The sequence below is a fragment of the Penaeus japonicus genome, unplaced genomic scaffold, assembly GCF_977035675.1.
Source record: "Penaeus japonicus unplaced genomic scaffold, GWHDUDI00000001_assembly GWHDUDI00000029, whole genome shotgun sequence".
In the NCBI taxonomy this organism is placed as follows: domain Eukaryota; kingdom Metazoa; phylum Arthropoda; class Malacostraca; order Decapoda; family Penaeidae; genus Penaeus; species Penaeus japonicus.
In genome coordinates, this window is record NW_028234431.1 from 9,660,486 (window position 1) to 9,675,485 (window position 15,000).

General features: G+C 27.3%; 1 protein-coding gene across 1 annotated transcript in view; it reads right to left on the minus strand.

The window, feature by feature from the left end:
* The window catches only part of fab1 (1-phosphatidylinositol 3-phosphate 5-kinase fab1), a 42,843-nt gene that overhangs the window by 21,960 nt on the left and 5,883 nt on the right, over positions 1 to 15,000 (minus strand). Inside the window, exons 3-18 of the mRNA XM_086554365.1 lie at positions 14,947 to 15,000; positions 14,045 to 14,197; positions 13,123 to 13,312; positions 11,957 to 12,224; positions 10,872 to 11,107; positions 6,644 to 6,806; positions 6,223 to 6,397; positions 5,842 to 5,951; positions 5,446 to 5,607; positions 4,765 to 4,966; positions 3,931 to 4,035; positions 2,545 to 3,730; positions 2,209 to 2,401; positions 1,506 to 1,752; positions 601 to 776; positions 271 to 385 (exon numbers count right to left, since the gene is read on the minus strand). The exon at positions 14,947 to 15,000 is cut by the window's right edge and continues 92 nt beyond it. Coding sequence (XP_086410491.1) covers positions 271 to 385; positions 601 to 776; positions 1,506 to 1,752; positions 2,209 to 2,401; positions 2,545 to 3,730; positions 3,931 to 4,035; positions 4,765 to 4,966; positions 5,446 to 5,607; positions 5,842 to 5,951; positions 6,223 to 6,397; positions 6,644 to 6,806; positions 10,872 to 11,107; positions 11,957 to 12,224; positions 13,123 to 13,312; positions 14,045 to 14,197; positions 14,947 to 15,000 — 3,735 coding nt within the window. The remainder of the gene's footprint in view (positions 1 to 270; positions 386 to 600; positions 777 to 1,505; positions 1,753 to 2,208; positions 2,402 to 2,544; positions 3,731 to 3,930; positions 4,036 to 4,764; positions 4,967 to 5,445; positions 5,608 to 5,841; positions 5,952 to 6,222; positions 6,398 to 6,643; positions 6,807 to 10,871; positions 11,108 to 11,956; positions 12,225 to 13,122; positions 13,313 to 14,044; positions 14,198 to 14,946) is intronic.

A 15,000-nucleotide genomic window follows, 5' to 3' on the forward strand; every position in this document is an offset into this window, starting at 1 on the left:
CTTATCAACTTTTTTGAATGTGGAAAGTCAGATGGAAAGTTCTCTTTGTTCATACAATAGCTTAGGGGCCAAAAATCATTAAAAATCTAAAAATTACCAACAATTTGGAATTTGGGATTGTCTTTTAAAAGCACTGGAAGTCATAAACTAAATCAGAAAGTGACTGCTTAAAGTAAAGTTAAGTATTCCATAAACTGTTTACTGTTAGGACCAAAATTACTTAGTCAAATATTCCAACACATTTACACCATTCAATGAGATTAACCTTACCTGCATAGCTACACCTTTGATAAGCTCTACAACTGATGCTTGAGTGATTGGTGGGAAACACAGGCTCATCTTGGATGGCGGCAGAGCAATTTCTCTCAGAGTTATGTTGTTGTACCTGAAAATTAGCAGGCATGTGAACATACTTCCTCTTACTTACAGACTGGATACTATATATTCACCATACTCTTTCATTACATTAAAAGCCCACCACTACCTGCTAACATTGCTATAAGACCCAAAGACACAAACTAAAAACAACAGAGATCTTAAAAGTCACTTGCATTAAATTCCACCAAGATAACAAAGGTCTCTCTCCCACAAACCACTCACTTGAACACTGCCACTTGGTTCTTGTAGCCAAAGTACTGGAAGTGGTCATGGTGCAGAGAGTGCGTGCAACCCAGCGTCCCTCTCCGGTTGAAGGTCCCACCGTAGAACCGCAGTTCCAGGTACTTGGCGAAGGATAGGGACCACGTTTCCAAAGAGATTGGCACCATGGGGGTTACCTGCATGACAAGGTTGGTCAGGTTCATGAGGAGAGGACCTCATTTTGATTTACAGAAAGGAGGAATGGGAGACTGAAAAAATTTAGACTCATGGGAAAAAAAGGAAAGAAATAAAAGATGGAAGATGAAAAAGGGGAAATTGGAAAGAAAAGGATGATGATAATGAAAATGGATAGATGAAAAAGAGATGAAGTATAAGAAAAGATTACTGTGCAACATTAATCCATTGACAATGGGGACTTGCACCATGGTTTGGTGGTATCAATTCATTTTACACATAGATGGTTCCACAAGTGCTTAGACACCTTACCTATTTACCCCTTTTATTGAATTATCAGTTTCATCTTTATAACTATCATTTTAGTTACTAATGATAATATCACTATCATTATTTACCTTATCATAATAATGCCACTAACTACAATAATAATAATAAACAGGTGAGATCAGGTTAGCTTACTACCTGACCCTTTGGTGACTAAGTGCCTGTGGTGCCATCTTGAATAAAAGAAAAAAAAAAAACTAATAAAACAATACCACACAGGACAGTGCATGCCTACATTTACTCAACTGGTTAAATAGAAAAAAGATATATTAAAATGAATAAATAAAAAATAATGTATACAAAAAACAAATCAGAAATGAGAGACATCAATAGAGAAAAAAAATATGTAGAATCAGTAACCATACGATTCCTCATACCACACTACCAACAACAAAGGCCCTTACCTCACGACATGTCTTGCACCAGCTCCACATGAGTATCGTCCCAGCATTGGTGTCATCCAAATTGGTGTCGAGGCGGCGGAGTAGCACTTCCACACAGCCTGTGTCATGGACAAACTTGCGGATATGATCGACCACAGCCACGGAACACTCACTGGACGGACAGGTGTAGGTAGGGCTGAAGCAGTAGCGCTCCAGGAAGGCACCGAGCGGGATGTCATTCCTCCCATAGAAGTCCATGGTCAAGACCCTTGAGAGTAAGATCAGAAAGGTTGTCTTCTTTTAGGTTGAAAAAAAAAAAAGCCTAGAATAATCATTGGCTAATTCAAACTGCATTGAATATTAGACTCCTTAAAATGATCACTGAGGTTATCAATATGAGACCACATGAAAGCATAGAATATGTATAGCTTATTTAAATCATGCCTAATATCCTTTTTGAAAAATAAATTTGGCCAGCACATCAGGTGATTGTGCACATTGTGGGTGCCCACGGCTTCAGTGGGAGAATAGCCCAAGGCATTAGGCCTATGTATTTCAAAATACTCCAGGCAGAGCCAAAACCGCCCCAGAGTTATCGATTTAATCAATAAACCAATAATGATGAATATCTATCAAATAACACTGTACTGACTGCAAGCCTCTGCCTAAAATTAAATCCATTTTGTTTGTCATAACATATAACTAAAAGATGAGAAAAACATACCAGGGATTGACACAAAATGCTGGAGGAGATTCAGAGGCCTGGGAGTAACTTGAGAACAAAATGGACAGTCGCTGATGATTGAATGGATGAAGTGCATCAACTCGTCCGTCTGAGGTTAGCATGAGCCCACTCTGTCCACTCCAGAAGTCGTTTATGGTATTCTTGGTATTATTTGTTGTTGTGTTTACTGAACCTTTTAAGAAAATGGGAATCAGTTACTCTCATTGTGAGGCTGGAACATAAATGTAAAAAAATCTCATAAACAAAGTACTTCATATGTCAAAATAAATATATAAAATAAATAGCAATATACATCAAAGTCAAACCTCAACTAACCTAAAGCATCTGAGGTCAAGCCTTCAACCACAACCTTGGCATCAATGTCTTTGTCTATTGATAACTGATAGTGTCTGCGCTCTTTCAGTTCTTTCTTTGATATTTCGCACTTGCATATATTTCTCATCTGCCCTCCACGTGCCCTAAAGTCTGCCAACATCGCTCTCACATCCTTGTCTGATACTTCTTTGGTCATCTTGATCTTTGTGAATTCATGAGGCGACTTCACCTCCACGTTTTGGTTTTCATCTTTTGACTCCTTGACTTCCATCTCTGAAAACCGTGGCTTCCGGGAGAACTTGTCCTTCTCCAGCTGCACCGAGAAGTACAAGTCCTTCTGGAAATACTTGCGCAAGATGCAGTTCCTTCCAGCTTCAGTCTCAAAGAAGGGCACTGTGTATTTGAGGTAGGGCGAGCAGGAGAAAATTGTGTCCTCAAGAGCTTTGCGGAAAGTGTTGGAGAACTCTGTGACAGAGAGAGAGGTGTGCGCAGAATCTATTGGGGTCTCTTGTGGCGATGTTCCTGAGTTCAAGTAAGAGTGAAGAGGATCGCTAAAGTCACTGATTGTCTGTGATAACTTAGCCTTGTCCGAGGTTCCGCTGGATGACATTGACACTTCTCCTGAACTTGACACTGGTTCTCTATGGGAATTCAGCGACTTTGATCTGTTAGGAGCACCATGTTCGGAAATGGTAGATTCGCCATTTTCCTTTTTAGCACTAGACTTAGAGCTTTTTGTCATAGGTTCCAGATCTAAACTTCCAGTTTTTGCAGTTGATTTTAGTTCTTCCTCAAACACCTGATCTTCAAGGTCAAAACTTTCTGATGGAAGGGGTGGGATGAGTGTGTATTCATCCATCAGGAAGGCTCTCTCAAGTCTCCAGTTATACACTGCATAAACCATAAAGTACATTATCCTTTTCACACGCTTCAACTCTGCATTGGTTGCTCCTCGAAGTATTATTGTACATCCGAGGTGCATGGCACAACCATCAAAGAACATTAGAGTCTTCTGTTTGTTCTTTCCAGGCATAGGGTAAGATCTAGTGTAAAAATTGTGGCACATGCCTAATGTTGGTCGTGTTAGCTGAGCATCGATTGAGGACACAACTTCTGCTTGAGTGCATCTGGCAACCCTTTCCATTACTGACGGTTTCACATTCATCACTAAGGTAATCCCATGGGCCTGGTAAGGATAGAGATATTAAGATTAAATTCCATGTGCTAAGCTTTATCAGTATCATAATATATAATTGGAATATTCATACACTTCGCTTACAGTCATCATATAAATCCTTAGATACAATTTTCAAAATGCATGAAGAAAATGAAGAAAAGCCATGTACTTGAACAAAGAACAACTTTTTTGTTAACCAGAAATCTTACCTGAAGGTACTCTCGTGCTAAAAAGGCAATGCTTTTCTCAACAAGGATTATGTCTGGCTTGTAAGAAACAATCTTGGCCACAACATTCTTCAGATAGTCCGCTTCCTGGAAGAGATGTGGGATACATGTGTTTTACTGAAGGATTAAATTGTTTTCTCATAACAGGTTTATCAGTTTTATTTAATTTGATGTATAATTTGTTCACTATCAAATTAGAAAAGAATTAAGAGGAAAAAGATGAAAGATGAAGAGGAGGACTAAGAGGAAGAGGAGGACTAAGAGGAAGAGGAGGACTAAGAGGAGGAGGAGGAGGAGGTGGAGGTGGAGGTGGAGGTGGAGGAGGAGGAGGAGGAGGAGGAGGAGGAGGAGGAGGAGGAGGAGGAGGAGGAGGAGGAGGTGGAGGTGGAGGTGGAGGTGGAGGTGGAGGTGGAGGTGGAGGTGGAGGTGGAGGTGGAGGTGGAGGTGGAGGTGGAGGTGGAGGTGGAGGTGGAGGTGGAGGTAGAGGTGGAGGAGGAGGAGGAGGTGGAGGTGGAGGTGGAGATGGAGATGGAGATGGAGATGGAGGTGGAGGTGGAGGTGGAGGTGGAGGTGGAGGTGGAGGTGGAGGAGGAGGAGGAGGAGGAGGAGGAGGAGGAGGAGGAGGAGGAGGAGGAGGAGGAGGAGGAGGAGGAGGAGGAGGAGGAGAAGAAGAAGAAGAAGAAGAAGAAGAAGAAGAAGAAGAAGAGCCACAACAACAATAACAACAACAATAATAATAACAACAACAAAAGAAGAAGAAGAAGGACAACCAACAAAAGAGAAAAATAAACATCTAACATATAGTATAAAGAATACCTGTAGCAGCAAGTTGTCCAATGCCAGGAGTTTGTTGTCATTGCCTCGCTGGTAATCAATGGTAGAAGCTACAAGGAGAATCTGGGGATCAGTGAGACGTGTGGCCATGGATTTGTCGGCCACATTCTTGGTGCAGACGGCCCCATTCAGGATCTGGCACTCGCTCCTGCTGCCTCCCGGAACTTTCTTGAACTGAACGTACCTGGAAGGAAAAGCAGACCGTGATTTAGGATTGTTCTGATTTCTATAGGGTAGTCAAGGGGGGAGCAGTCCTTTTTTTTGTTATCTAATTTTTACTCTGATTTCTGTGTGCTGAGGAGGGTAATAAAGGAAAACATGGAGAGAAAAATCAATATATAAAATTTGTATCTATAAACCAAGTAGGTTAGTTGGAATAAATTTGTCTCCAGTATTTGTCTTTACAATAATAATATTCATACACTTTTTTTTGAGGACTAAGAAATCAAAGTATATATTCATATGAAACTAAATAAATAAATGTAAACAAAAAAGCTAGATCATATTTATCAGTAGGGACCAAAGCAGACTTTTGTAAAACAGAATAAAAGCTATACTAAGCATCCTTCTGTATTGACAAAGATTTACAAACATGTTTACGCCATCTAGAAATAAAAAGAGAGCGAGAGAAAAACATATGAAGAAAATCAGAAAAAAACTCACTGCCTGATGTCCATGTCATCACTATCATTCTTAACGTCAGGCCTTATGATGTCAGTGACAGTATGAACAATTGGAAGGATCACCTCAGCCCAGGAGGGGGACAAGCCACCTGAGTCAAGCAGCTGGCAGAGTAGGGCTGTCTCGTGAGAGTTCCACATCGCACTGTGATAAAAGTAACATTTTTAATACTCTTGGTTCAGTATCTTAGAATCATATCTTTATTCTTTTTACAATACACACCTATCTAATTCTAGAGTCTTTTGAAAGAAATGCAGAGATAAATCACAAGTAAAACAATAAAACTGCAAAATTTAAATAAATATTCCTTGAGCCTCTTGCCACTGAAGGTAAGACATGTCACCAGAGAGAGAACAACTTCCCTTCCTGAACTCTTACTTCAATCTCTGTTGCATTAGACATTCTTCATCATTCTGTGTGAGCTTCTCCTCCTGTGTCCAGCCAGATGACCTAGCATAGGACTGACTGCTATCATGTCCCCTTAGTGCCTGACAAGAGAGAAAGAGCAGGTTAGAGAGGACAGTACAATATTTACTTTATAGATATTCTGTCATATTATTATCAATATTGTATATATAAATTTCTTGCATTCTTGTGCATAAGCTGAGAGGTGGCTTTTAATTTCCTTATTTGGTTAGTTTTTATCATATGACCTATATCAAAGTTAGTATTTATAGTTACTTACCAGCCAACAGTTAACATAGTAGTTATCACCCTCTGATCAACCATATACCAAAAGGGAAGCCCATGCATTCATACCTGCAACACTTCATCAGACATAACAGCTGTTGAGTTCATTGCATCTCCTGTGAAAGGTAGCTGGGCATTGGCACTAAGAACAGCAGACACAGTTGTTGAGTATGGAACTTGGCCAGAAGTATGTGCCATTCCTGGACTTCTTGCATCAACCTGGTCACTCTCAGAACTGCCATGGCTATGGAAATATAAGAAGCATGTCTGTAAGTGAAATAATAAACACTGCCAAAAATGCCAATGATTTAAAATGTTTATGATAAGTTTGTAAATACAATTCAGGATTTCTTTGTCATTCAATACAAAAATCATTCTGCTTAAGTGTTCTGAACAAAGAAATTATCATCTAATTATTGGCCACTGACCCTCCACAACCAAATCCTATGGAAACATAGGGAAAAGAGCAATTTCCTTCTCAAAATATTACCTAGAGACATTTGGAGGTTTCTTCATAGACACAACATTATCTTTCACATTGAGGTCCAGGCAATAGTTGGAGGTGGAGGAGGTGATGGAGGTGGGCGTTTCAACAGTGTGTGTCGGCTCTTCCTTGTTGACTTTGCTACTGCTGTTAGAATCTACTTCTCCCTCTGTGAAATGTGACAATATTCATTGTGTATTAGGGTCTTAAACATCATGTAAGTCTAAGAAATCATATCCTTACTACTTAAAAAAACAATTTTGTATACTTGATATTAATAATAATAATAATAATAATAATAATAATAATAATAATAATAATAACAACAACAATAATAATAATAATAATAATAATAATAATAATAATAATAAAACAATAATAATAATAATAATAATAATAATAATAATAATAATAATAATAATAATAATAATAATAATAATAATAATAATAATAATAATAATAATAATAATAATAATAATAATAATAATAATAATAATAATAATAATAATAATAATAATAATAATAATAATAATAATAATAATAATAATAATAATAATAATAATAATAATAATAATAATAATAATAATAATAATAATAATAATAATAATAATAATAATAATAATAATAATAATAATAATAATAATAATAATAATAATAATAATAATAATAATAATAATAATAATAATAATAATAATAATAATAATAATAATAATAATAATAATAATAATAATAATAATAATAATAATAATAATAATAATAATAATAATAATAATAATAATAATAATAATAATAATAATAATAATAATAATAATAATAATAATAATAATAATAATAATAATAATAATAATAATAATAATAATAATAATAATAATAATAATAATAATAATAATAATAATAATAATAATAATAATAATAATAATAATAATAATAATAATAATAATAATAATAATAATAATAATAATAATAATAATAATAATAATAATAATAATAATAATAATAATAATAATAATAATAATAATAATAATAATAATAATAATAATAATAATAATAATAATAATAATAATAATAATAATAATAATAATAATAATAATAATAATAATAATAATAATAATAATAATAATAATAATAATAATAATAATAATAATAATAATAATAATAATAATAATAATAATAATAATAATAATAATAATAATAATAATAATAATAATAATAATAATAATAATAATAATAATAATAATAATAATAATAATAATAATAATAATAATAATAATAATAATAATAATAATAATAATAATAATAATAATAATAATAATAATAATAATAATAATAATAATAATAATAATAATAATAATAATAATAATAATAATAATAATAATAATAATAATAATAATAATAATAATAATAATAATAATAATAATAATAATAATAATAATAATAATAATAATAATAATAATAATAATAATAATAATAATAATAATAATAATAATAATAATAATAATAATAATAATAATAATAATAATAATAATAATAATAATAATAATAATAATAATAATAATAATAATAATAATAATAATAATAATAATAATAATAATAATAATAATAATAATAATAATAATAATAATAATAATAATAATAATAATAATAATAATAATAATAATAATAATAATAATAATAATAATAATAATAATAATAATAATAATAATAATAATAATAATAATAATAATAATAATAATAATAATAATAATAATAATAATAATAATAATAATAATAATAATAATAATAATAATAATAATAATAATAATAATAATAATAATAATAATAATAATAATAATAATAATAATAATAATAATAATAATAATAATAATAATAATAATAATAATAATAATAATAATAATAATAATAATAATAATAATAATAATAATAATAATAATAATAATAATAATAATAATAATAATAATAATAATAATAATAATAATAATAATAATAATAATAATAATAATAATAATAATAATAATAATAATAATAATAATAATAATAATAATAATAATAATAATAATAATAATAATAATAATAATAATAATAATAATAATAATAATAATAATAATAATAATAATAATAATAATAATAATAATAATAATAATAATAATAATAATAATAATAATAATAATAATAATAATAATAATAATAATAATAATAATAATAATAATAATAATAATAATAATAATAATAATAATAATAATAATAATAATAATAATAATAATAATAATAATAATAATAATAATAATAATAATAATAATAATAATAATAATAATAATAATAATAATAATAATAATAATAATAATAATAATAATAATAATAATAATAATAATAATAATAATAATAATAATAATAATAATAATAATAATAATAATAATAATAATAATAATAATAATAATAATAATAATAATAATAATAATAATAATAATAATAATAATAATAATAATAATAATAATAATAATAATAATAATAATAATAATAATAATAATAATAATAATAATAATAATAATAATAATAATAATAATAATAATAATAATAATAATAATAATAATAATAATAATAATAATAATAATAATAATAATAATAATAATAATAATAATAATAATAATAATAATAATAATAATAATAATAATAATAATAATAATAATAATAATAATAATAATAATAATAATAATAATAATAATAATAATAATAATAATAATAATAATAATAATAATAATAATAATAATAATAATAATAATAATAATAATAATAATAATAATAATAATAATAATAATAATAATAATAATAATAATAATAATAATAATAATAATAATAATAATAATAATAATAATAATAATAATAATAATAATAATAATAATAATAATAATAATAATAATAATAATAATAATAATAATAATAATAATAATAATAATAATAATAATAATAATAATAATAATAATAATAATAATAATAATAATAATAATAATAATAATAATAATAATAATAATAATAATAATAATAATAATAATAATAATAATAATAATAATAATAATAATAATAATAATAATAATAATAATAATAATAATAATAATAATAATAATAATAATAATAATAATAATAATAATAATAATAATAATAATAATAATAATAATAATAATAATAATAATAATAATAATAATAATAATAATAATAATAATAATAATAATAATAATAATAATAATAATAATAATAATAATAATAATAATAATAATAATAATAATAATAATAATAATAATAATAATAATAATAATAATAATAATAATAATAATAATAATAATAATAATAATAATAATAATAATAATAATAATAATAATAATAATAATAATAATAATAATAATAATAATAATAATAATAATAATAATAATAATAATAATAATAATAATAATAATAATAATAATAATAATAATAATAATAATAATAATAATAATAATAATAATAATAATAATAATAATAATAATAATAATAATAATAATAATAATAATAATAATAATAATAATAATAATAATAATAATAATAATAATAATAATAATAATAATAATAATAATAATAATAATAATAATAATAATAATAATAATAATAATAATAATAATAATAATAATAATAATAATAATAATAATAATAATAATAATAATAATAATAATAATAATAATAATAATAATAATAATAATAATAATAATAATAATAATAATAATAATAATAATAATAATAATAATAATAATAATAATAATAATAATAATAATAATAATAATAATAATAATAATAATAATAATAATAATAATAATAATAATAATAATAATAATAATAATAATAATAATAATAATAATAATAATAATAATAATAATAATAATAATAATAATAATAATAATAATAATAATAATAATAATAATAATAATAATAATAATAATAATAATAATAATAATAAGCTAAAATATAATAATAACATGATAATAATAATAATAATAAGCTAAAATATAATAATAACATAATAATAATAATAATAATAATAATACATATTAAAGTGAATACAATGAGCGCAATGATTGTGGAAAATCACAATGCAAAGCATAGTCATCAAAGGGTACAAAGACCTTAGGTAATGCATAAGACTGAGGCAAAGGCCATAGGAGACTCTTTCTAATAATCTAGACTAAGAGCAATCATTTCCTCAAGTACCTGCTAGAAGCTTTGTCATTTGCCAATAGCCACTCAATGAGATCTCGGCCAACAAAGCAGTTGTGGAAAGACTTCAATCGGTGTCTGTGGGATGCCAATGGAAGACCTCCAACACCACCCGCCATCTGCGACCACAAGGAATGGAGCTGCTGGGAGTCTCGCAGAAGGAGCTGCCTCTCTGCTGTCATCTGGTCACTATCCCTTTGACCCCCAAACACCTGGAAATCTCCACTTGAGTACCTGAAAACCAAAATCATTTTATTCAGTACAAGGGCCTTTGAGTTATACCTAAAAATATGCTTCCTATATCACTTGAAAAAATATATACACTGTCTAGCCTATGTGGTTAATTATACTCTATAATAACTAACTAAAAGCTTTTCTTCTGGAGATGGTAATACAAATTATAAATGTAACACATATACTAATAAACTAAGCAGTTTTTCAATATATCTATATAACCTCCAACTATCACAATTACCCTTTTCTTCTATCTAAATGCATAAAATTAGACAATAAAATCTAGAAATCCTCCCTAAATTTTAACCAAACAAGTGTACTCAATTTAAATGATATTTTGGTATATATCAAAACCTAGGCAATCCTGTGATAAATAAAACACAATAATACATAATAACATGAAATGGCAGAAATTCTACAAATGAACATTATTTCTTAAGTCTTTGATGTCATAATGCTGGAAACAACCATAGCTATTTGATGTGGCTCTCACAAATTTTCTACAATAAAATGGATAGGTCTAGTATGGGAAAGGGTAGTGCAAGGAAAGATGGTGCAATCCCCCATCAAGTTCAGATTTGCAACTACTGCATTGTTGGTGATTTCTGGTATCTCAGTCCTATGGTGCATGATGCAAGTGCAATAGGAATAAAGCCAGAGTAAGGCCTGTAAAACGTATTGCCAAAAAGGCTATTTCAGCGAAAAAAAAAAAGGAATAAAGAGAATAAACTGAAATGAAAAAATAAATCAAAATAAACCAATAAGAAATCAAATATTGATACTAAATATCATATACAAGTGGTTTTCCTTGACTAATAAAATAATGAGAGAGCTATGACAAACACCCACCTGGTTCTAACAGCATATTTCTCCTCCTGGAATCCCAAGGATGGCCGTCTTCGTAGAGTACCCCTGGGTGTGGCTGACGGAGTGCTAGAGCCTTGCATTGAACAATATGCAGCATCATGGTGTTGAGTGTTGCAAGACTGGTCTGGGGTTGGCGGCAGTAATTCATCTTGAAGAGCTCGTAAATCGGCCAGAACATCAGCTGCCAGGTTGTTTGATTGCAAATACGACAGCACTACCTTGCAACAGTACGTGCACACACGAAGCTCTCCTATATTTGAGAAATTGGAGAGGGGGAATATCAAAATTTTGCTTTCTTTCTATTCATCTTTTAAACATTGGATTCTGAGTTCATACATCTAAGCAATATACTCAAAACTATGTATATCGCTTGGTTAAAAAAAAAAAAAATTCCCTATACCTATATATAATTTCTTTCACTTATATGCAACTGACCATAATTTTTTTCAAACTCTTGAGAAAATTGATAATAAATATAATAAATATAATAATAATAATAATAATAATAATAATAATAATAATAATAATAATAATAAAATAATAATGATAATGATAATGATAATGATAATGATAATAATGATAATAATGGTAATAATGACAATAATGATAATAATGATAATAATAATAATAATAATAATAATAATAATAATAATAATAATAATAATAATAATAATAATAATAATAATAATAAAAATAATAAAAATAATAAAAATAATAAAAATAATAAAAATAATAAAAATAATAAAAATAATAAAAATAATAAAAATAATAAAAATAATAAAAATAATAAAAATAATAATAATAACAATAACAAGAGTAATAATAAAAACAACCATTAAAAATAATTATATAAATAATAATAACAATCATAATCATAATCATAATAATAAGAGTAATATCAAAAATAAAAACAATAACAGTAATATGAAAAAAAGGATATATTGTGATTCCTCAGACAACCAAGGGCTGAGATATAAAAAAAAAATCTAATCAACTAACCAGAAAGACAAAGACAAGAAAAATAAATAAATAAATAAATAAACAGATAAATAAATAAACAACAATAATCCATAACAAGCAGCATATCCTACATATACAAAATAAACATACATACACAACAATCCCAAAAAACAACAAACCTCACTTACCTGTATAGCCGATGATCTTGCCAGGAATCATGCTGTTGCAACACCTAGAGCAAAAGATCTGGCCGCACACCCTGCAATGGTGCCGTCGACGGAAGGTGGTGAACTTCTCCTCGCATTCATAGCACTCGCGACTCACACTATCTGGTAGCCAATACTGCTTGAAGTCCGAGTCTTTATACTGCTGGGGCGTCTGAAAAGTGTATTGGCTTTATAAATAGACATGTGGTATGCGTTTGTCTGTATACTTTTGTATAGGTGTGTATATTTATGCACATATGCATATATTTATATATATATATATATATATATGTATATATGTATATATGTATATATGTATATATGTATATATATATATATATATATATATATATATATATATATATATATATATATATATATATATATATATATATATATATATATATATAATATATATATGTGTGTGTGTGTGTGTGTGTGTGAGGGGGGATAGATAGAGATAGGCAGATATATAGAAAGATAGATAGATAGATAGATAGATAGATAGATAGATAGATATACATACAGATAAATAGATAGATAGACATAGATAGACATATAGATACAGACAGATAGTTAGATATACATATAGATACAGATAGATAGATAGATAGATAGATAGATAGATAGATAGATAGATAGACAGATAAATAGATAGACAGATAAATACATACATACATACATACATACATACGTACATACATACATACATACATAGGTACAGATAGATAGATACATAGATGGATAAATAAAAAACAGACAGATAGATGGATAGATAGATAGATGGATATAAAGATAGAAGGACAGATAGACAGATAGACTGATAAAGATATATCAATATATATTTATATTCATGTAAAAGCATATCTGTATAAAATCAAATGGAAGGAAAAATGAGACCTACTGATCCTCTGTTATCGATGATGTTTCTAATACGTGTGAGGACATTTGGGAGCGTTCTGTCATGGCCTGATGATGCAGGCTTCATGACGAGCGATGACACCGATGATGTCATGGATGACGTCTCTGATGACTCGCTGATGGAGTCATGCATGCCCTTGAACAAAAGTTTAAGATGAAGTGGGGGTTGATGCAGGTTCCGTGAAATGCCAATTATGGGTATCTGTACTTACTATGGTGCAGGAAACTCAACTTAATGAAATTTATCTTCCATATATCAGAAACCACCAAAAATACGTAAAAACAGAACAAAAAAAAAAAAAAAAAAAAAAATTCAGAAGACATCAAATTAAAGGTTTGATTAACCCTCTTCATCTATCACTTACATTCTATTCTAATTATGTAAATGGATATAAAATGCTACCATACATCAAAATATATACAATAATACAAAATATTTCACAAAGCACATCTTAAAACAAAATTACATTTAATACTGTAAAATGTTAAGAAAAAAAAAAAAAACTTACCAATACGTCAATTCAGTGGTATTTCTATATCACTTCCTATCCTTAAGAAAAATAATGATTGCAGAGCATATAAAATAAGACTTCCCGTTTTGATGACCATTTTCTACGACCAAAACATAATGACATCCAAAGGCGCAGATGTATTCATATCCGATCAAGAGAGATATATATACATATATATATATATATAAATATATTGTACATAAAGAGCAAGTGAGGGAGAGAATAAAAATTATCTATCAATAGTACCTTCCCAACACCCCCAGGCCAGGAAAGCTTATACCAGTGAGAGTCCCTGCTTTCTAGACATCCGAAGTCTTTCTTTCTTACAAAAAAATGTCAATTTCACACACAGAGCAAATGACCATATAATCACCTTTTCTAGCCAACCTGACCCTCCATCAACAACAGAATTGGATTGCGACACAGC